General features: G+C 54.0%; 2 protein-coding genes across 5 annotated transcripts; both read right to left on the minus strand.

Annotated features, from left to right (window-relative positions):
* Positions 1 to 2,084: 2,084 nt before the first annotated feature.
* Positions 2,085 to 10,466, minus strand: LOC138811173 (dual specificity tyrosine-phosphorylation-regulated kinase 1B). Of its 4 annotated transcripts, XM_069998841.1 has the most exons (12): positions 9,530 to 9,709; positions 8,170 to 8,333; positions 6,714 to 6,833; positions 6,425 to 6,613; positions 5,938 to 6,085; positions 5,035 to 5,321; positions 4,444 to 4,590; positions 4,220 to 4,360; positions 3,907 to 3,942; positions 3,627 to 3,822; positions 3,183 to 3,289; positions 2,085 to 3,095 (listed from the first exon to the last, which is right to left on the minus strand). In XM_069998841.1, the coding sequence occupies exons 1-12, from the start codon at positions 9,606 to 9,608 to the stop codon at positions 2,727 to 2,729; spliced, it is 1,983 nt and encodes a 660-aa protein (XP_069854942.1). In that variant the 5' UTR covers positions 9,609 to 9,709; the 3' UTR covers positions 2,085 to 2,726. The 4 variants fall into 4 exon arrangements, with proteins under 4 accessions (XP_069854942.1, XP_069854944.1, XP_069854941.1 ...); XM_069998843.1 differs by lacking the exon at positions 9,530 to 9,709 and adding an exon at positions 10,320 to 10,466 and having other exon boundaries at positions 3,627 to 3,942; XM_069998840.1 differs by having other exon boundaries at positions 3,627 to 3,942.
* Positions 10,467 to 10,752: 286 nt separating this feature from the next.
* Positions 10,753 to 21,292, minus strand: LOC138811174 (rRNA 2'-O-methyltransferase fibrillarin). Its single transcript, XM_069998844.1, has 9 exons — positions 21,210 to 21,292; positions 16,120 to 16,299; positions 15,911 to 16,012; positions 15,714 to 15,808; positions 15,091 to 15,261; positions 13,184 to 13,316; positions 12,075 to 12,187; positions 10,956 to 11,101; positions 10,753 to 10,858 (listed from the first exon to the last, which is right to left on the minus strand). The coding sequence occupies exons 1-9, from the start codon at positions 21,217 to 21,219 to the stop codon at positions 10,834 to 10,836; spliced, it is 975 nt and encodes a 324-aa protein (XP_069854945.1). The 5' UTR covers positions 21,220 to 21,292; the 3' UTR covers positions 10,753 to 10,833.
* Positions 21,293 to 22,762: the final 1,470 nt, after the last annotated feature.

The raw sequence follows: 22,762 nt of genomic DNA on the forward strand, positions 1-22,762 counted from the left end.
AGATCTAAGGATCATGGTTCAAAGCAACCCTGGGCAGGAAGGTCCATGAGACTCTTATCTCCAATGAAAACTGGAAGTAGAGCTGTGGCTCAAAGGGGTAAAGTGCTAGCCTGAGCTGAAGAGCTCAGGGACAGCTCCCAGGCTGAGTTCAAGCCCCACGACCAATTCTACAGTGTTAGTGATATGATACAACACAGGGAAAAGTTAAGGAAATATACACACAGCTGTTAATGCCATAATTTCAAAACAGTGGCCAGGGAAATGTGTCATCTGGTGAAGACATAAAGGAGGCGAAGGATGCATGTGGGCAATCTGGGAGATGAATGTTTGGGGCAAAGTACAAAGGTCCTATGGCTAGTGTGTCTAGGGTAGGGGTGATGAGAGCAGACCAGGCAAAGAAAAGGCTCTAGTTCTACCCTGCATGACATGGAGCCATGGAGGGATCCCGAGCACTGAATGGACCTGAGCAGGTGCTCCCAGTGCCCCTCTGGCTGCATGTGACAACAGTGGAGGAGGGGTGGGAGCAGAAGAGCTTGCTGAGGTGACTCTGGAGATGTTGTTCTAGACAAACCAGGAGGTATTATACAGGCAGTCAGGAGCTCCAGTTCTGGGCTGGAAGTTAAGATATAAGATGAAGGGTATTTCCTTGAGATCTTAAGTTCCTTATAGGTACTATATGACCTGGCTCCTGGTGATGTCTCTAGGATCAACAAGTACCTTAAGTGAACAACATTCTCTCTCTCTCTGACCTTCAGGATAAATTACTTAACCTCCTTTGCCTTCAGCATCCCCTTTTGTAGAAAGGAGTTCACAGGTCACAGGGGTACCAGCCTCCCCAAGTATTCTGAGGAGGCTGCTGTAGCTGTGGTACAGCTCTTCCCACGTGGGAGGCCCTGGACTCCTTCCCTAGCATCGTTCCTTCTCTACCAGCTTCCGATTTGGTTTTACTGAGAATTGTGCGTGCGTGCGTGTGTGTGTGTGTGTCGCGCGCGCACACACACGCGCGCGCATGCGGGCCCTGGCCCCCTCCACCACTCTTTTTCCACACAGCCACAACTCGGCCTCCAGACTCCTCTCATACTGGCCCCTCTCGCACCCGCCCCGCCCCGCCCCGCCCGCGGTGACCTCTTTGGCCTAGGACCCTGCGGCCGCCCCTCTGACCCCGGTATCTTCCTGCCCATCGATTCCCAGGTCTCAACAAAAGTAGGCCCCGCGCATTTCCTTCCAGAAACTCTCTCCTGAGTCCTCACTGCTCCCAGCGACCTGGATGCCCCCCTCCCCCCCGTCCCCCGTGATCCAGTTTATACAGAATCCTCGCCACCATCGCCCGAGCATCCACAGCCCCCGGGGCACCCCGACCCCCGCCGGTGCCCGCCTGGCCGCATCGCGCTCCCCGCGGCCTCCGATAGCCCTCAGGTACCCGTCTCTCCACCGACTAGCTTTCTTGCCCCCCCAGGGCCACTTCCGGCCTCGAACTGCAGGGGGGCCTGACTCACAGCCGCGGCCCACGCCCCCTCCCAGGGCTGAGTCGGGACTCCACCTCCACCTTCCGACACTCCAGAGAACGCGACACCGCACAATGCATGCAGCAAACCGTCCAATCACAGCCTTCTCTGCCTTTAGCGACCGCCTCCAACATCCGGGCCCTACCAGCCTAGCCTCGCCTTCAAGCGTGCGCGGAGAATTCTGGTCTTTGTAGTTCCCCCAACGAAAGGCCGACAAAGAAATCACCGCATAGAACTCCATTTCCCAGAGAGCGCCGCGCCCCAGTGGTGGAGACAGTACTCTTTGAACCATGCGGTTCTTGATTGGCTAATAGGAGACGGAAGTTCCCAGATTGCCATGGAAACAAGACTACTTACCTGGAACCAAGGGAGCATCTTTGCCTGAAAAAAATCTCAAAATGCTTCTTTCTACAATGAGCCCGAAGTGGGACCAGGCATGGGTTGGGCATAAGCTGTGCTCGCCGCTCGTCTGCTCCCCGACGGCATCAATTGGATACCTGCCTGGCATAAACAGCCTCTGACGTGCAACCAACCCCCCCAGCGAGCCGTGGTTTAGGAGAGCAGAACATGGTGTTTCGCAGACAGGTGAGCCTAAGGGGGCCTCTACCCTTTTGGGGTCTTTTTACCCTGGAAAAGGCAAATGTGGGCTAGGCCTCTACCCACAACATGCCCAGGATTCTGTAGCCTCTCCTGCAGCCCCATGCCTGCATCAACTCTTTAATTTACCCAGAGGGATGTACTTACACTAGAGCGCTTCCAACACCCCCTTCTCCCCTACACCTCTCCCCACAATGGCTCTGAGGGCGGGTGAGGGGGAGCCAAGGCCCTGCAAACGCTCAGGCAGGCATGTGAGAAAGCTCTTTACTGGGGGGTACAGCGAGGAGGAGCAAGGCCATCTCCCCCTACCTGCCCCCACCCCTCCTAGGGTCCTGGGGCAAGGGAGAGTGTCTCCCCCTCCCCCACCGGACCACCACTGTCTTTGGTACAATAAATAGAAAACAAGGGGGAGAGGAGGCCAAGGGTCCAGTCCTTAGTGGGGAGGGTGTGGCCAAACCCCTCTCCTTGACCCTTTCCCCAGGCCCCAATCAGTGCAGGCCTCACCCGCCCCAGCTGGGTAGCAGCAATTCCAGTCTAGGGGGAGAGATGAGGATGGGAGCCCAGGGCCCCCAGATGGGGGGGGGGTGGTATGGCTTCAGGAAGGGCCCCAGAGAGGGGGCGGGGTCATGAGCTGGCTGCTGTGCTCTGGGGTACACCACGGAGGCCCAGGCGAGGCCCCAGAGAGGCAGGGTCATCAGGGGGTGGGAGAGGTGGACGACCTCCTGTCATCCGAGTCCGGAGGGCTGAGGCAGCCGGGTGCTGGGGGGCAGGCGCTGGGTGAGGTGGGGAGTCTGAAGGGCCTCCCACCAGGCTCACATCCATCAGCTCCGGGGGTGGTGGTGAGGTTGGTGATGGGGGACGGCCAAGGCATCGGGGCTGGGGGGGTAACTGGGCCCCGGTCCCCGGCAGTGATGAGGCAGAGGTAGGGGCTTGATGTGTCTTGTGGGGCACATCGCCCCCTGCCCAGGGGCGCAGCGGCTGGGAGGGCAGAACCTAAAAAAGCAAAAGGGGTGGGGTGATGGAGACCCAGGTTCTGCAGCCTCTGGTACCCCACACCCACTTACGGAGCCCCCACAATACCTGGGGGCTGTTCATCTCACAGTCAGAGATTGGGGGCCCAGGGCCCCCACAATAGCGGTTGCTGTAGCGGTAGGCCCGGTTGTCACTGGAGGAGCCACTGGAACCTCCTAGAAGCACCAGGGAGAAGAGGCCGCACAGGTGAGAGGTGACTGAGCCTGGTTCACAGCCTAGGCCAGGTTTGGGCTCTAGGACGGAGCCCCTTTGAAAGATCCAGTGTTGTTTTTTGTTTTTGCCCTACTGCGTTTGAACTAAGGGCAGGTATTCTATCACTTGAGTCATGCTCCCAGCCCCAGTCCAATTTTGAGCTGCGGAATGGGAGTCTTTCTAGCTGTTACAGAACCAATTTCAGGAGTCTGAGCAAGCGTGAAGGGGGAGCCCCCCACCCCATCTCCACTGGGAACTGAGCAGCAGGCAGTGTGGAAGCTCGGGGCGCTGAGCACCCACCCGAGCTGGAGATGGAGCTGGCGGTGCTAGAGGAGGGGCAGGTGTCGAGGGGCGCGGGCGAGGTGGAGGCACTGCTGCCTGCCGGGCCCGTGTTGGTGGCCTCGTCGGCCGTGCGGCGGAAGAAGCCATGCTGCAGGGCGCCCAGGGGGCTGATGCGGGCGGCAGGCTCGTACTCCAGCATGCGCAGCACCAGGTCCTGGAAGCGGAGGTAGTCGGCGGGGCTGTGGCCCGGCTCCCCCGCCCGCCGGCCCCCGGGCCCGCCCGTCTGCACGCCCAGCACCTCCTGCAGCCGCCGTGTCCCGGGGCCCTGGTAATCCTGGCAGGGAGGGGGTGGGAGGGGGGGCAAGAGAGTGGCCGTCAGTGGGCAGGAGGGGCAGGGAGACACACACGGGGAAACAGAGGCACAAGAAAGAAAGTGGAAAGAGAGAAGCTAAGACGAGGTGCAGGGAGGGCAGGGAAGGAAGGAGAGGGCAGACAATTGGGGGTGGGAGGGAGGCAGGGAAAGACACACAGGAAGCAGGGAAGAGGGGGAGCCCCAAGTGTGAGAGTGAGGGCCACCCAGGGAAGGAGGGCTGGCATGGGGCAGGGCGCACCTTCCTGAGTTCCTTTGTCCTGCGTAGGGTCCAGCCACCCCCAGGCAGCCGCTCAAAGTACTTGCGAGCCTTGGGGGCTTGCTCCAGCATGGGGGCTGGTGGGATGCCCAGCACCTCCACAATGCGGCCCATCTGGTCCACCTGCGGGCAGGTGGTGGTCAGGGGCCCCAGTACAACCAGGCCCCCTCCTGCCCCCTCCGGCACACCCCGTCCTGAGGGCGCACCTCATTGGAGCCACTGAAGAGGGGCTCCCCGGTGTGCATCTCTACCAGGATGCAGCCCAGGGACCACATGTCGATGGCCAGGTCGTAGGGTGTGCCCAGGAGCACCTCCGGGGAGCGGTAGAAGCGGCTCTGGATGTATTGATAGATCTAGAGGGGATGGAACGGTCAGGGCTCCCAGGTGGTGGGAGATCTGACCTAGCACCAGCCCCTTGCTACCATGGCTCTCAGCATGCCTGCCTAGGAGCCTCCGGCACCATCTTGCTCAGCAGCCTGTGGCTGTCCCCTTCCCTGGCCCTCTAGGTCACCCCCAGTCACAGGCTGGTGGTCCCCAGGGCCCCAACACTAGTGTAACTTAGGCCTGCTCACTGAGCAGCACCAGACCTGTGACCAGCCAACTCCAATGTCACAGCTGGAGCTACGGAAGTGGCCTTACTCCTCAGGCTCAAGTTCCTCTTCCTGGTGGGCAGTACACTCACCCTGTGGGCCTCTCTCCTACCTCCTTTCCCACATCCTGGAGCCATCTTCTTCCACTGCTGGCCCCGCCCCACTCTGCCCCTCCCACGCCCTTGCCCCAGCAGGTCTGAGCCGCACCCGCTGGCCAAGTTGGCAGGAGCTGCCGAAGTCCACGATCTTGATGGCACTGCGCTTGGGGTTGCAGAGGAGAATGTTCTCTGGCTTGAGGTCGCAGTGGATGATGCTGAGTTCGGGCGTGGCCAGGAAGAGCAACGCTGTACAGAGCTGCTGCGCCAGCTTCCGGGTCAGGTTCAGCGAGACGCCTCGGAAGTGTGTGTTTCGCAGGAGGTCATACAGGTTGTAGGACAGCAGCTCAAACACCAGGCACAGGTGGTTCCGGAACATGAAGTGCCGCTTCAGGTGCACTGCCAGGGGAGGGCCCACACAGGAATTAATCTGTTTCTTCCCAGCCATGCCCCCTTGCTGTGCCCTTGGGTGCCACCAGCTCGCCACAATGTTTCTAATGGCAAGGAATTGGCTCACTTACTGTCCCTTGGGCTCTGCCAAACCTCTGATTAAACCAAAAACTTTCTATTTGCTCTCAGCAGGCCTTTTAACACTTCACATTTAAAATGTAACACCATTTTTGTGAGTTTTGTGGAGCGGAAAGGTGTTTTTCCATTTGCTCTCCTTATAAAATACAATCTTCACACTCTAATAGGACGACCCTCCCACCCCCCCCCCCCCCCCCCCGGTCATCAAATTAAAGCTCTGCTGCCACAAACTGTCACCTCATGCAAGTGACAATACCCAGTTCCTCAGTTTCTTATCTCCAACATGGGCAAGAATGTGAGCTGTAAGGGAGGTGATTGATGTGACCTGCTCACAGCAGAGCCTGGTAAACACTGACCACTTTTACCAAGCAAACAGGAATAATCGCAAAGGAGGCAGGAGAATCCAGAGAACCACTGAAGTGGAGGACCCCAGCCTGCTGGCAAACCCAGGTGCTCTGTGCGGAAGGAAGCCAGCTCCAGGTCTTACCTATGTAGTACTTCATCTCTGTGTCATGCTGGTTCATCAGCTCCAGCAGCCGCAACTCGATCTGTGCCTGGTTCAGGAAGGCCTTTTTGTTCTTGATGATCTTGATGGCCACCAGCTCCTGGGTCTGATGATCATAGGCTTTCACCACCTGTTGGAGGGGACACAGCACCAGATGAGGAGGGGGACACAGCCACATGCTGAGCTTCTCCCTCCAGCCAGGAGACCCACCAACTACACTGGTCCTCCAACCAGCGACTCCTGGCTGAGGGCTCACCCTCAGTGGACACTGGTATCAACACAGGGTGCAAAGTAAGTTCTCTTGTATGCAGTCTCTGGTTATTTCTACTTCTCCAGAAAAGCAAACTGAGGCACAACTAAGTGGCTGGACTGAGGTGAGTGGTCCTGCACAAGACTTGAAGCCACAGAGCCACAGTGTGAATGTGGGCTCCTATCAGCAGGTGCGGGTGCCCCCACCTCCTGCCCGCACCTGGCCAAAGGAGCCTTTGCCAATCAGAGAGTCAATCTCGTAGCGCTCCAGCCAGCGCTCGCCACTGCGCACAATGTAGTCATGGTTGTCGTCATCGTAACCATGGTTCAGGACCCGCTTCTCCTTCTTGGTGCTCGAGTCCTGGGGTGGCACCTGCTGGGCCCGCCGTTTCTTCTTCGCATAGTACACCTGCCCAGCCAGGTGGCCAGGAGACAAGGACTGGTGAGTGACCTGTGCCAGCAGCCAAGACCCCTGGGCGCCCTGCCCAGGCGCCTGGCTCCCTGCCCACCTCATTGATGTACTTGTAGGTCTTGATGAGATCCACAGAGAGCTTGCGCAGGGGGGCTGAAGTGGCATCCCGGAAGGCCAGCGGCAGCCTCCGAGGCAGCAGCCGCACATCAGGCAATGTCTGTGGGGCAGGGGGGGAGGGGGGCAGATGCTGAGGACAGGCCTTTCCCTCCCAGCTCTAAGGGGAGAGCTAATTAAGGGCTGCTGGTCCCTGGTGACCACATGTACTTTCTCATCACTGGCCCCCCACTAGAATGTAAGCTCCCCAAGGACACGGATCTGGTCCTGGCTGCCATCTATCTCCAGCACCTTGAGCAGGGCCTGGCACACAGGGGGTGTTCCCTAGTGAGCTGTCCCGAGTGAAGCTGTGAGTTTACTTCTGACCTTTCAGGTTGGCCTGAAGTCAGCCCTGCATGCTTTTTTTGTTTTTTTCCCAGTCCTGAGGCTTGAACTTAGGGCCTGGGCGCTGTCCCTGAGCTTCTTTTGCTCCAGGCTAGCACTCCACCACTTGAGCCACAGCACCAATTTCAGCTTTTTCTGTGTATGTGGTACTGAGGAATTGAATCCAGGGCTTCATGCATGCTAGGAAAGCACTGCATCACTAAGCCACATTCCCAGCAACTTTTACTCCTGAGCTTCAGTGGGAGCAATATTTCAGAAGCCTGGCACTGTTACCTCCTCCCTGCCCCCTTCCCCACAAGCCTTCTACCTGAGACCACTCTGGACATCTAGTAGTTGAGCTCCTCTTCCCCCTGGGGTTTAACTTCTAGCCTTTAACCTTCACCTCAAGGCTCTTGGCCTCAGGATGTGGATCCCTGGATCTCCCATCTATTTTGCTTGTGTGTGTGTGTGTCTGTGTGTGTGTAGCAGTATTAGGGTTTGCAGTTCCTGACTGATGTTCTATGCCTCTTGAGCCATGCCTCAAGCTCTGCTTTTTACTTGTTATTCTGGAGATGGAGTCTTGAACCATCATCCTCCAGCTCTTAGCTTCCTGTGTAGCCAGGATCATAGTTTCCAGGCTCCATTTTATTTTGATGTCTTAGCCTTAAGAGATTTTATCCTTGGATTTTGTCTGTAGCTTGTCTTCAGCTCGCCTGTCTTTCCCACTTGCCTTTTGCTCTAGACCTCTTTTCTTAGCATTTAAATGGCCATGTGCCAAGACCTGTTCTGAGCATTGTTTGATCCTCGCAACACTGGTAGGGAGGGAGGGGTCATCAGTGGTCCAGTCTTACAGAAGAGGTGACATATATGAAGAACCACAGTGGTGGATAGTCACCAGGCAGGGCAGCATTTGTACCCAGGCTGCCCAAACTCTTACCTCTGCCTGGAACTCTTTCAGTCCTTTGAGGCCCATGAGGTCCTTCAGAGACTCATGTGCAATCAGACTGTGTCCTGAGACCCATCTATCCCAGCCTCCATCTACCCTCAGGCAGGTGAGGAGCCAGCTGAATGCCTACCTGTGTGTGCTCCTGGGGCCCCGGGAAGCCAGAGAAGGGGCCATGGCCTGGTGGAACGGCCATGGTGGGCTCAGAGGGCCGCAGGGGTGCGAGGCCTGGAGCGGGAGCCCGGCCGGGGGGCGCCTTCTCGCATCCTGCACCTCGGCTGCCACCGCCGCTGAGACCTGAGAGCAGGTGGGAAATGAAGAGATGACATGGAAAGAGGGTGTGGGGGACAGGAGCAGGCAGGGGAGAGGTAGGTACGAGGAGGAAGGCAGAGAAGAGGGAAAGCAAAAGGTGCAGCAGGGCAACAGGTAGCAACACAGAGAAGTGGCAGGGGAACAGCAAAGTCCCTCAACAAATGAAGATCAAGTAAGTAAATGAGACAGCACACATGTGAGAGAGAATGATTGGGGCCAGACAAGGGTGGGAGGAGGCAGATGTAGGCCATGACAGGAAAGGGGGACAGAAAGACACCAATCATTGGGAGGAGGGAAGCGGAGGGAAACAGCAGTCTGGGGAGTAGAGTTCATTTTTTTCTCCAGGCCTACACCTGGCTCTTTCCAGGGCCCCTCACACAGGACCCCACCCTCTTAGTCTTCCTTTAGTAGCAGGGTCTCTTCTATACCATGCATCCCTTCACTTCAAGCCTACTCTTCTCAGTGGTTTCTCCAAACCAGAGAACTCTAGCTTTCCCTAAACCATGGCAGCTGTAAGACCATGCATCCCTAAGACCATATCAGGGTTCTTGAGGGTCTCCTGGCCATCCAGAACCCCTATGTAAGAGTATGACTACTAGGCTTTCTTGACCACAGGGAGGGTGCACCTTTCCCATATCCTTCCAAAACGACTTCCGTTTCAGGTCTCTCACACCAAGGACCCTCCCCTCCAGGTAGTGCCCCTATATATATTCCATTCCCTCTGGGCCACATCAGTAGAGTCCCCAATTACCCCAGACCCCCTCCCAGGCAAGGCCTATTCCTCCTGGGAGCAGAAGAAAGTGTTTTCCCAGTCTAGAGCGATTGTCCTTTCTGCCCTCACACTGGACATCCCGTACACTATCCAGTATTTCTAGCACTCCTTTCTCCAGTCACCCCTTTCTATATTGGGTCTTGCCGCCACTGTGTCTATTCCTAGAAGGCCTCCACAGCCAAATACCCCCAAACTGGAGATCTCCCCTCCCAAGTGTCCACTAAAATAAAGTCTCTGCCATCGGGTCTCTCTCCATATCAGATACCTTAATCCCATACTCTACCACTCCAGGACCCCTACTTTCTTGGGATTTCCTACCAAAACAAGTCCTCCCGCTGCCATTCCCCCCCCCCCCCCGCCCCGTAGTCTTCCCACCCCAGGAGCGCCTCTCCCAGCCCCCACCCCATACCCTGGTCAGGGCTGGCACCGGGCCCACGGGGGGCTGGGGCGCGGTGGGGCCCCCAGTGGGGTGGGCGAATGGCCAGCATGGCGGTGGTGGCAGCGGTCAGAAGGTGGCTGCCTGTCCCCGGCCCTGCCGGCCCGGCAAACCCTGCAGCGAGGAGGGCAAGCGGGACAGGCGGCCGGTGGGTGACAACAGCAGCCAACGCCGCCGCCGCCGCCGCTGCTTGGGGGTAGGAAGGGGGAGGGTCAGCCCGGGTCATGCGGGGGAAGGGGGAGAGCAGGTGGACGGGGGAGGGGCGGGTTAACCCTCGCCCCACCGGCCCCGCCCCGCCCCTAGCGGTCACCCGCCCCTGGGGACCCCGCTGTCCCGCCCCCCCTACCCAGGAGGCCCGCCCCGGCCGGCAAAGCCCGGCAGGCGGGGCCCAACTGAGCTTGGCAAGCCGCACCTCCCATGGCAACAACGGTGCCATTGGCCGTCCCTGCCAAGAGCCCAGCCAATCGCAGCCCAGGGCAGCTGTTGCTAGGCGACGAAGAAGCGGCCGACGAAGCCGAGCCCAAACAAAGGGCGGGAGTGGGGCCCGACCACCCCCTCCCGACCTCCCTCTTCGGAAGGCTCCCTCGGGCCCGGCCCCTTCCAGGAATCCGACTATGAATAGTCGGCCCCGGCCCGCACCTGCCCGACGCCCCCTCTTTCCCGCAGCCTCGTGCTAATTCTCGCGGCGGTGCCGGGCAGGGCGGATCCCGTCCTACCCTCCCCGAGAACCCCTGCCGCCTCCCCGCCGTCACCGCGTCGTTACCTGGGGGCGCGGGTAAGGGGACTCAAACCGCTCGGGCAGCCCGAGCTCAGACCTGCCCACGGGCTGAGGGTATCCAGCGGACGCGAAGAGCCAGGGCCCTGATTACCCAGTAATGCAACCAGCAAAATGGCGACCACAACAAACCGGCCCCCCTGCCCCGGGCTCCGCCCCCAGCCCCCCACCGCTCCCGTCACGTGACACGGACCGCTGTTGGCGCCTGCGCTCTCCAGGTGCTTATTGGTGCACATGCGTAGCTAGCAACCAATCAGGCCCGAGGGCCTAAGGTTCCGGCCCCACACGTCACTACTAGGAAAGGAGCATGCGCCTTGTGGCCGGGCAGGCCATCCCAACCCCCACCGCAACGGCAAGATTGGCCGGCCATCGAGCGCGCACGCGTGTCCTGGCGGAGCGATGGGCAGCGGGCACACAGGCGTCAGAAGAGTCTTTTAATAGAAAAACAATCCCACGTGCAACAGCAGCAACACATTCCTCAGAACCACCCGGGGCAGAAGCTTCAGTTCTTCACCTTGGGAGGTGGCCTGGCAACAGAAGACAGCTTGTCATCTGGCTGCGGGGTCCCCAGGCCCCCAACCATGGCCCAGAGGGCTGCTGGGCTGACCCGCGGGCCCCACTCACCTGTACACGCCCACCACCACCGCGTGGTCTCTCTCGTAGGGCTCTAGAGTCAGCTGCTCCTGGGGCTTCATGTTCTCCTGCTGCATCTTCTTCACCTCTGAGGCGAATACGGCCTCTGCCGAGGCAGTGGAGTCGATGCAGTTGGCCTGCAGAGAGTCAGGGTCTCAGGGCCGTCCACCCCACGGGTGGCTACCCAGGAGGCTGAGATTTGAGGATTGCAGTTCAAAGCCAGCCCTGGGGCAGACAAATCGGAGATACTCATCTCCACTTAATCACCAAAAGCTGGGAGTGGAGCTGTGGTTCAACTGGTACAGTGCTTGCCTTGAGCCAAAAATCTGAGGGGCAGTGCTGAGGCCCCAAGTTCAAGCCCCAGGACCCTCTCTCTCAACACACACACTTGACAGAGACAGGTAAGGGAGAGCATAATGGGGAAGACACTGGAATATATTGTGTATATGCATGCAAATGTCACAATGAAATTTCCCCTAGTATGGCCAATGTATGTTAATAAAAAAAAAAATTTTAAGTCACCAGTTTCTCTACCAAGAAATTAAAGTGAAAAGATACATGTAGTTTACATTAAAAGAGGAAAAGGCTAACAAATTCTGAAAGGCACATGGGAGTTTTCTGTATTACAAATTATTTTGGAAAAAATACATCTACCATCAAAATACACATTCTGTGCCAGGATCTGTTTTCAACAGTTCACATATGTTGAATCATTTAAACCTCACATCTACCTTTAACTGAGATAAAACTAAGAAATGAGTCACAAAGGTAGGTTAAGTCATGGCTCAAAGTTACATGGTTATAATACCGGTCCTGGGGCTTGAACTCAGGGCCTGGGAGCTGTCCCTGAATTTCATTAGCTCAAGGCTAGCTCTACCACTTGAGTCACAGCGCCACTTCCAGCCTTTTCTGTGTAGAATCTCGGCCTTTCCTGCTTTCCTCAGATCTCAGCCTCCTAAGTAGCTAGGATTACAGGCATGTTCTGTGTAGAATCTCAGCCTTTCCTGCTTTCCTCAGATCTCAGCCTCCTAAGTAGCTAGGATTACAGGCATGGGTCACTGGAGCCCAGTAGACTTTGGTTTTTAAATGCAAAAAGACACCTCCCCATACCTTAATGGAAATCACAAAGTGTCCTCCATTCCGCAGGAAGGTGTGGGCATTCAAGGCCACAATCCGGGTTTGATCTGGCTGGGCCACATCGGCAAAGATCACATCTACCATTGCTAGGAGAAAAAAGTGGCAGTTTCCAGTTAGACCCATCATAGATCTTCCCAGACCCTCCCATGGGAACTGTTTGTGCTCCATCACCAGCAGGTTCCTGGGGGACCCCCTGCCTCCAGTCTTACTTCCCACCCCTCCCCCACTGATCCACCTCCCTCCAGAGTGCCCCTAAGATGGGTCCAAAACCCACAATCACTCCACCCTTTTGTAAACCACGGATGCCACCTACTCTGTGGCCAGCCCTGGGCTGGGCGTGGGGGACACAGAGGCGAGTCAGACCCGGACCCTGCCCTCGAGATGCTCCAGGGTCTGGGGGGGTGAGGAGGGGAAGACAGACACGTCATCAAGAGACAGTAAAAGTGAGCAATTAAAGGCAAGAGCATGTGCAGGACTTCACATGAAAATAAGCTTGGGGGGGGGGGGGGAGAGGAAAACAATACTTAAAGAAAAAAAAAATGAATGGAATGGAAGTCTTTTATTTTTCATGAAGTGTGGATTCAAAGAAAACAATAATGGTTTCTTTAAGAAGTGGGAAAAGTGGGTAGCAGATGCTCTCATCAATTACCTCCGGGGATGATTTGCAAGGCTTTCCCATGTTTGTACTAGACTTTTCAAAATTGTTAAAAAAAAAAAAAATAACGTCATTAAATTTCAAAATGGGCCCCTCTGGGCCAGGCCACAACTCAAGTCTGTGATAGGGTCTCACCCGATTAATATGTTCCCTGGAAAGAGGCTTTCAAATGGAAGCCAGGAGTGGTGACTAAGGCATGGTGTTTTGGAGGGAGGCAGGAAGCACAGGGTCCTGAGGAGGGAGGAGATCAGACACCCCAACGCAGAGGCAGCATTGCCACTGCCACCTCTCACTGGGCCACCCTCAACTTTCCACTTCCATAGTCCAGATGCCCGCTCACCCATTCTAACTCCACAGGCCTCTCCCAGGGAAAGCTGGAGCTGCTGTCCTACCTGCCCAGGGCCACCCCTCCTCCAGACCCCCTCACCGATGAGCATGCGGTATTTGTGTGGGTGCCGGGCGTCCTCAATCACAGGAATGATATTGGTCCTCTTCTTGGCCAAGTTAATGAGGTCCCGGCCAGAGCGGTGGGAGAACTCGACCGCGTAGACCAGACCATCCTGAAGTGAACCCACGAACAGTTTACAATGTTACTGCACGCCGCTCATATATGCAGGGCCTACTTCTAGGCTCCTACTACACAGCACTTCAACACCCACCACTTACGGATATTATGCCCATATTCCTTAAAAGTCAGGCTGAGACAGGAAATGACTAGCTAAACAGCCAAACTATACAATCCCATTTTGTTGAACCCCAAAACCCAAGTTCCCAACAGAGGCTTAAAACCAGGCAGCCAAGCAAGACTTTAGTGCCTCCTATTTAGAATCTTAAGTTATTCAGATCCTTAAGGACTGTGATTCAAAGCCAACCTGGGCAGATAAATCTGAGTTAAATTAGCCAGCAAAAAGCTGTAAGTGGAGCTGTAGCTCAAGTGGTAGCCAGCTTTGATCAAAAAAGCCAAGTGAGCAGCCGGGCGCTGGTGGCTCATGCCTGTAATCCTAGCTACTCAGGAGGCTGAGATCTGAGGATCGCGGTTCAAAGCCAGCCCGGGCAGGAAAGACCGTGAGACTCCTATCTCCAATAAACCACCAGAAAACCAGAAGTGGCACTGTAGCTCAGGTGGTAGAGCGCTCGTCTTGAGTTGAAGAGCTGAGGGACAGCGCCCAGGCCCAGAGTTCAAGCCCCACGACCGACAAAAAAAAAAAAAAAAAAGCCAAGTGAGCATGCAAGGCCCAGCCCACAGTTCAAGCCCCACTATAAAAAATAAGGACCAGGTGTTGGTGGCTCACACCTGTAATTGTGGTTCAAAGCCAGCCCAGGGCAGGAAAGTGCATGAGACTCTTAACTACAATAAACTACTCAGATAAAGCTGGAAGTGGCACTGTGGCTCAAGTGGTAGAGTGCTAGCCTTGAGCAAAAGGAAATTCAAGGATAGTGCCCAGGCCTAAAATTCAAGCCCCAGGACTGGCAACAAACAAACAAAAACAGTAAGAAGAGCTAAAGGCATTTACATTGGGCCCAGGAAATGAGACAAATTTACGTGTTTAATTTTCACAACTCATTCTCCAGAGGGTTAAACTGAGGCCCAGAAAGGTGAAGCACACCTTGCCAAAAGCCATAGGATTGTCAAATACCTACCACAGACCCTGAATGTGTGTTTGTGACAAGGTGTCCCTACATAGTTTAGGCTTGCCTTGAACTCATGATCCTACTGCTTCTGCCTACAAGTGCTGGAATTACAGGGGGGCACCATTATGCCTGGATGGGCCTTAGAGTTTTCACTACCAAGTTAAACAGCCTCTAATTGTATAAATAAGAAAAGATCATGAAATAAATAAACCTGGGTGCCCAGTGCTCTCTACACGGAATTCCAGGGGAACCATACAGAAAAATGCAGGCCAGAACCATGACAACAACTAGTTCTCCCAAGGGAAATCAGAAGACTAGATTTTGAGGCATGACCTTGTCTTTGCTGGTGGTATTTGAACTCAGGGCTTCTGGCTTGCCCTTTCTAGGATAAGTCCTACCATTTGAACCAGACCCCAACCTTGGAGAAAGGATTTCTTTGTAAAGAGGACAAACTTAAATAGTGCAATAACTCTATCCAATGGGTCAGCCACGCCCACACTCTTCTGGCAAGAGAACCCAGGAGCATTGCTGAATGAGGTTAGGCCTTTGAGATGCTGAGCTTAATTCCTCCCAGCTGTGAGTAAGGCACTTACAGGCAAAGGCCCAGCCCAGCACCACAGCCCGGGAAGCAGCCAAGCCCCACTCCAAGTTGGCCTAGGGGAGGCAGCTTTCGCCTCCTCCTTGTCACACCCATCCACTCACCGGGCCTACGATGTCAGAGACGTGGGAGACGGTGGTGCCTGAGGCAGCCCCAAGGTACAGCACCTTGGCTCCGGGCTTGATATGGATCTGGTCCACGCCACCCAGGATTGCTGCGGCCAGCTTGGAACGGAAGGGGTTCCAGGCTCGGTATTCAATTTTGTCATCTCCCTCCTGGCCGGGGAGAGATGAATGGGAGGAAGTCAGTGCTGGGTTCTTCTGCAGGACCCCACATCCCTCAGATAAAATGGGGTGGGTCCGGTCACAAATACATGTGTGTACACAGCAGGGATGACAGATGCAGCCCTGCCTTGCCCCGGAGGATGCTGACCCCAGGAGAAGAGAAGAGCAACAGACAACCCACGCCAAGGAGGAGCAGTAAGACCGGGCACTCTGTCATCATTTCCTGTCCCTGACACTGGGACCCATCAGTGCAGAAAACACAGATCCTGCCTTTAGTAACACGTGGTGTGGAGGCAGAAGATCAGGCCAGGAGAGGAGACAGGAAGCACAGAGCACAGACAGATGACGGTGAGAAAGGGCCAGGGAGAGCCATCAGGATCTGGAGGGAGCCATGTTAAGATCCTCGGCTGCCTGGCCTGGGGTGGACAGGGACCCTCTCTCACCGCGATGGAGACTCTCTTCTCTCCATAAACAGATTCTCCAGGGACCAGGTTTTTGGTGACCAGTGCATCTTCCTTTCCGCGGCAAATGAAGACACCTGGCGGGGGAGGTTGGGAAGGGGAAAGGCTGAGACCTGTGGGCTCCCAGCTTCCTCCAGTCTTGGGGCTCCCCTCCCCCAGTCCCACACTTCCTTACTCACCCTCGTGTCGATGGGGCTCCACCATCACATTCTTCCCGGACTGGTTTCCTTTCTTTCCGCCCCGGCCACGACCCCGGTTGCCCCCACCCTGGAAGCCTCCACCTACACCAGGAAAAGCAGCGGTAGGAAAGAAAGCCCCTGCCCACCCCCGTCTCTTCCCTCCCCACACCCCATAAAAGGCCATGTCCCTACTTGCTGTCCTCACTCACCTCTTCCTCCACCGCCGCCGCCACCTCGGCCCCGGAAGCCTCCACCTCGTCCTCGCCCTCCACCAAAGCCCCCACGGCCTCCGCCAAAGCCCCCGCGGCCCCCGCCAAAGCCTCCTCGGCCTCCGCCTCGACCGCCTCTGTCACCAAAGCCTCCTCGGCCTCCCCCACGGGGGCTGAAGCCTGCAGTGGAAACAAAAGACAGGAATCAGGGTGATGAAGGTTAACAGGCTAAACCAACCTTACCTGGCGGTTCCGGACAGGATAATGGAATGAATGTAGCAGCAGCAAATGCAGGATGACCGTGTTAGTGTCCATCAGAAAGAATGGACCAATACAATGAGAAATAGCCACTATTGACCATGCCAATGACCTTCACCACAGAACACAGATCTATCTGGTCTTATCGTTCATTTTTAAGCAGGTCCTTGGGCTCAAACTCAGGGCCTGTGCATGAGCTTTTTTTTTTTTGGTCCGGTCATGGGGCCTGAACTGTGAGCCTGGACGCTGTCCCTCAGCTCTTCAGCTCAAGGCTAGCGCCCTACCACTTGAGCCACAGCGCCACTTTCGGCTTTTTTCTTTTTTGCTTATGTGGTGCTGAGAAATCGAACCCAGGGCCTCAGGCATGCAAGGCAAGCGCTCTACCACTGAGCCACCTTCCCAGCCCACTGTGCATGAGCTTTTGTGCCTGAGGCTAGCATGCTACCATTTGAACCACAGTTCCACTTCTGGTTTTCTGGCAGTTCACTGGGGAATAAGTTTCACAGACTTTCCTGCCCAGGCATACTTTGAACCCTGATCCTCAAATCTCAGTCTCCTGAGTGGTTTAGGATTGTAGGTTGTGAGTCACTGGTACCTGCCTTGTAATATCCTTTGTAAAGCTGCATAACAAGTAAAATTCACCAATGTTGAGCTGGGTTAGTGTATGGGGTAACTCCCTTTCTCCCTCAAAATATGGTGAGGGTAGACAAAGATTAAATTTGTAAGCCAGATCACTGATAGGTCAAGCTCACATCAGAGGGTTAGGACGGATGTGGGATTGTTGGCCCACCCAAACTCACCCACTGTCAATTTCAGTTGAGTCCAAAGGGTGCAGGTCCTGTGGCCATAGGATCCCCACCAAACCTTGGGAAACACATTTTCATACCCCCCCTCCCCCATGGCTGGAAAGAAGTGCTAATATCCAAATGGATGTTGGCAACATACAGTCCCCTGCTCGTTTATCTGTTTCCAAGCTTGCAATGTTCACCCAGCCCATGGGAAAACAACAACCAACTGTCCTTCAAGGATGACCAATAGTCAACAGGTGCTTTAGGAGTGGTCAGTAAAATAAAGCTGAAGACAAGCCAGGTGCTGGTGGCTCATGCCTATAATCCCGGCTACTCAAAAGGTTGGGATCAGAGAATTGTATTTTGAAGCAAACCCCAGGCAAGAAGACTCCTATCTCCAATTAAGCACCAGAAAACTGGAAGTGTTGTGGCTCAAAGTAGTAAAGCACTAGCCTTGAGCAAAACAGAGCTTAGAGACAGCACCAAGGTCCTGAGTTCAAGCCCTACAACCACCACCAAGTTGAACATCAACTTGGAAAACTTTTGTTTTTGTTGTTTCAGGTCAGAGCAAACTTTTTTCAATGACATAAAACAATGTTCAAAGCAGACAGAGTTCTGGTACTAATAGACTCAATATTTGATTTTTCTGTGATGGTTTCAAAAGCTCTGAAGTACTACTCTGGAAAAAAAAATCACTTTAGTTTGCATGATCAGTTTGAAACGTAATGACAGCTAAAATGATCTTCCTTTTTTTGTTGTTGTTGGTCATGGGGCCTGAACTCTGGGCCTGGGCGCTGTCCCTCAGCTCTCCAGCTCAAGGCTAGCGCCCTACCACTTGAGCCACAGCGCCACTTCCAGCTTTTTTTTCTTATGTGGTGCTGAGGAATCGAACCCAGGGCCTCATGCATGCAAGGCAAGCGCTCTACCACTGAGCCACCTTCCCAGCCCCCTAAATGACCTTCCTTGAAATAACTTATTCAATAATAAATTTACAGCTGGGTGCTGGTGGCTCACACCTGCAACACTAGCTATGTGGAAGGCTGAGATTGGAAAAACGAAGTCTCAAGCCAACCTGGGCAGAAAAGTCCACCAGACTTCCAGCTACATAGGGAAATAAAAAAATAGGAGGATCACATTCCAGGTGGATGCCTGGAAAGGGATGGAGACTCTATCTCAAAATTAACCAACACATCAAGATACATTGTAGTCATAATCTGACTTGCTGAATTAAAACCACTCCATACAACTACTTTTTTTTTTTTGGTCGGTGGTGAGGCCTGAACTCTGGGCCTGGGCGCTGTCCCTCAGCTCTTCAGCTCAAGGCTAGCACTCTACCACTTGAGCCACAGCGCCACCTCCTGCCTTTTCTGCTTATGTGGTGCTGAGGAATCGAACCCAGGACCTCACGCATGCAAGGGCAAGCCCTCTATCACTGAGCCACCTTCCCAGCTCATCTACTTATTTATTTTGGAAGAAGTAGGTTTGCATTCAGGGCTTCACACTTTCTGAGCAATAGTCTATCATCACCTGAGACATGCAGGTGTCTGTTCATCCTTTACTTATTTTTCTTTCAGAGTCTTGTGGGTGTGTTTTGTTTGTTTTTTTGGGCAGGTCCCAGACTGAAATCCTCCTACCTGGGTAGCTGGGACCACAGAGGTTGCCACCATGGGCCTGTTTGAGATGGAGGTTCTTGATGACAAGTGGGATTACAGGTGCAAGCTACTATATACTTTGCTATTTTCTCCCTTCCCTCCCTCCCTCCCTTCCTTCCTTCCTTCCCTTCCCTTCCTCCCTCCCTTTCTGTCAGTCGTGGGGCTTGAACTCTGGGCCTGTGCGCTGTCCTTCAACTCTTCAGCGCAAGGCTAGTGCTCTACCACTTGAGTCACAGTGCCACTTACAGTTTTCTGAGTGGTTTATTGGAGATAAGAGTCTCTGACTTTTCCTGCCTGTGTTGGCTTTAAACGTCAATCCTAGATCTCAGCCTCCGGAGTAGCTAGGATTACAGGCGTGAAACACCGGCGCCCGGCTTGCTAGTTATTTTCTACTGATGGATTGTGGTCCTGGGGTTAGATCTCAGACCACAGTTGAATTTCCACACTCCGTAACCTAATGAAACACTGTTCACTTTTTATCCTCTGCTCCCTCTACTGTCAGCTTTCCACACAGCAGCCAGTTGCTGATCTCTCCCAGGCAGGTCATTTCTCTGACCAAATCCCTCCAAGGGCTTCCACCACATCCAAAATGAAATCCAAATTCCTTTTCCTGACTAATAAAGCCATACAACAGAGTGTCCAAACTCTCCTAAGTTCTGGGACCTACTTAGAGATGCTGTTTTCATTGCTTTGGGCATTTGTGGGGCATTTTACTCTCTTCCCATCCCACTGCCCAGGGTCCTGCCACCGGGGCATAGCCTTGGCCCTCTATTCATGCAGGTCTCTGCACCAACTAGAGGATTTTTCATTGTTTTCAGTAACCATTACATCCCCAGTGCGATCGCTGTATCCAACACAAACTAGGGGATCAATAAACATTAAAGGAGACAGTGTTTGTGCGTGATTCTCCAGTCTCTGGTCCTGCCTCTTAGAGAAAGCACCTCTTTCCATCCAGAAAGCAGGGGGGTCAGACAGTGACCAGTTGTCTTGGTATAGGAAGATGGCCATGTCATCACCACTGAGGACACTAGGGAGCAGGCAAGGTTGCCAAGGAGTCAATTCCCACCTCATTAAGTTGGGAAGAGTAAATAGCTGAACACAAAGCACAGGAGATAAACACACGGTCTGCCTCGCAGTTTGAATGCTATGATTCAAAACAGAGGAATGAGTTTCTGGATTAAAGGTAGGAGGGAAGAAAACACAAGCAGATTCTTGAGGAAAAGCAGCCCACAAGGCTGCTTGCAGAGATGTCAGGGTCTTAGCACAGTACACAGTCTAGCAACCCTCAACCCTATTTCATGAGATCCCCAAACACTGAGGAATGGGGAGGGATTCCTCAAACTACCTGCAAGTGACTTCATTTGTACACACACATACACACATGCACACACAAAACAACTCAAATGAGGCAGACAGACACTTTTGGGAACTGCTAAAATTTCCCCCAACTTAGGGGAAGCAAGTTCTCCAAGACAGGATACGGGGGTTGGGAAAGCCTGATTTAGGAATTTCCAAGACACCAGGAAGGACTCTAACCTTTAAAAAAAAAAAAAAAAGCCAGGTATGACCGTGTATGCCTGTAAACCCATCTACTCTGGAGGCTGAGACCTGGAGCACCCTAGTTCAAAGCTAGCCCTGGAAGAAAAGTCTGTAATACAGATTCCGTCTCTAATTAACCAGCAAAACGTTGACTTGGAGGTGTGGCTCAAGTGGTAGAATACTAGCCATAAAAGAAAGCTGAGTAAGAGGACATGGCACAGGTACTAATACAAACACCAAAACAACAACAAAATTCACACAAAAGGGTTGGGTTGTAGCTCAAGGGAAAAAGCAAGTGGAGGGGGCAAAGTGGACCAGTCTTGGCCAGACACAGAATATGGGGACAGGGTGTTCAGCTCGGAGGGCTTGAGATCCAAGGGATGGTGGTGGTGGTGGTGCGGGAGAGAAGTCGGAGGATCCCTTAGAACCAGCTCCCGGTCCCAGTATCTGGGTCTCTAGCCAGAACCCCAAAATCTATTCATTCAAGACCCTGGAAGATGTTGGAATCCGGACTCTGACTTGGGATTTCCGAGCAATAACCCTGGCCCAAACTCAACAATCCTGTTGACCGCCTCTAATCCACGAAACCCAGGTCAAGACCCCTCCAGTCACAGCCCCACAACGGCCAGAGGCCAAGGCGACCGTGACCTCCAAATCCGGTCACAACTCCAGGCCTGGGGTCAGAGGTCAGGGGTCAGGATCGATCCTAGGGCCGAACTGGGATCCCCATCCCCGCACGAGACCGGATCCCGCGCTCAGAACGCCGGGCCCTAGGCCAAGGCCCCGCCCCTCCGATTCCCGCCCGTCTCCCTGCACCCCTGCCTGGACCCCTGGCCCCAGCTCCGGACCGCACCTGGCTTCATGGTGGTGGACGCTGAGTTGCTCGGCTCCGAGGAGTTTGTGGCGTCCCAGACTCCACGAGTCAGGAGCAAGCTTTCGCACGTGGAAAGGAGCGCAGGCGCGCGGCAGTGTCCGGCGCGTGACGCAACCACGTAAATCCCGCCCCCGGCCTCACAGAGCCCGGAACTCAGCGCGCCTGCGCAGTGGGCGGGGCTCTTTGCCTGGCTAAGCACCGCCCCTTACACTTGTGATTGGTCTTCTCCTCTTAGTGCGTTCCGCAATCCTTAGCTCAAGGCTGCTTCCGGTTTCCCCTTTGTCCCGCCCCTCGCCCTCAACGCGGGCTCTGCGGTGATCCTGTTAGACCTCACTTGTACCCTGGGCTTCTCAGCGATGATTTCCCCCCCCCCATTATTTCTTTTGTTTGTGCCGGTACTGGGTTTGAACTACTCAAGGCGTACCATGTGAGCTGCAGGGCCTTTTTTTAAAACTAGTTAATTGGATGAGAGTCTTACGGACTTTTCTGTCAGGGTTGGCTTTGAACTGTGATCTTCAGATTTCAACCTCCTTTGGGTAGCTTAGGTGTGAGCCACCAGCGCTCGGCTTTGTCGTTTCACTTTCAAGATCAGGGAAACTGAGTCAGACATAACTTGAGTAATTGGCTAGGGCTATTGATGATAAAGCCAAAATCCAGAATCTGTTGATCTGTGTCTTCATCTTCTACTTCTTCCCTCCATCCAGTCAGTCATCTTAATCTATATCCCAGTAGATTTTTTATTTTGGGGGTTCAGTTGTGGGGCTCGGGTGCTCTCCCTGAGCTTCTTTGACTCTAGGCTAGCACTCTACCCACAGCTAAGCTACAGCTCCACTTCCGGGTTTTTGAGTGGTTAATTGGAGATAAAAGAGTCTCACCCTGACTTTTCTGCCCAGGCTGGCAATTCTCAGATCTCATCTTCCTGTGTACTGGGATTACAGGCTTGAGCCACCAGCATCCAGCAATAGATTCTTTTTTTTTTTTTTTTTTAATTGTAAAGATACTATACAGAGGGTTACAGTTACATGAGTGAGGTAATGAGTACACTTCCTATTGAACATTGTTACCCCCTCCATTGTTTTCCCCCTACCATCCCTTCCCTCCCTACCTTCCCCAGGTTCTTTTTTTTTTTTTGATTGTGATTAAGTGATTACATAATTTCCCGAATTTCACAGTATTGTGGAATAATGATGCTCATTTAAAGTCACATTCTAACTTTCCTGGAGCAAATTGTCTATCACAGTCTTTAACATATAACGATGTTAACATGTTATACACCGTACATGTGATCAGCAGCATGGGGATATTTAGTAGTGGTTCAACCAGATGAGTGGGAGTTCTTTGTTTCTTAAGTCCTGTAGTTTTGTCGTATCACCTAACATTTTGGATTTAGCATCCACTTATCAGGGAGACCATGTACCATTTGTCTCTTCGTTCTTGGCTTACCTCGCTCAACATGATTCCTTCTAGCGCCATCCATTTCCCTGCAAATGCCATTATTTTGTCATTTCTAATGGCTGCATAATATTCCATTG

The sequence above is a fragment of the Dipodomys merriami genome, unplaced genomic scaffold (genome assembly GCF_024711535.1).
Source record: "Dipodomys merriami isolate MVZ:Mamm:240054 unplaced genomic scaffold, mDipMer1.0.p SCAF_52, whole genome shotgun sequence".
NCBI lineage: Eukaryota > Metazoa > Chordata > Mammalia > Rodentia > Heteromyidae > Dipodomys > Dipodomys merriami.

Bases quoted from the DNA above. Each gene is read 5' to 3' on its own strand.
- LOC138811173 (XM_069998840.1), bottom strand. From the start codon at position 9,608: ATGCTGGCCATTCGCCCACCCCACTGGGGGCCCCACCGCGCCCCAGCC. The intron at 4,361-4,443 runs GTGCGCCCTCAG...ACCTGCCCGCAG, and splicing joins TCTTCAGTGGCTCCAATGAG to GTGGACCAGATGGGCCGCAT. The intron at 3,096-3,182 runs GTATTGTGGGGG...TTGCTTTTTTAG, and splicing joins GTGAGATGAACAGCCCCCAG to GTTCTGCCCTCCCAGCCGCT.
- LOC138811174 (XM_069998844.1), bottom strand. The intron at 12,188-13,183 runs GTGAGGGGGTCT...TTTTTCTCCTAG, and splicing joins CAAATACCGCATGCTCATCG to CAATGGTAGATGTGATCTTT. The intron at 11,102-12,074 runs GTATGGGGAGGT...GACTCTCTGCAG, and splicing joins ACTTTGTGATTTCCATTAAG to GCCAACTGCATCGACTCCAC.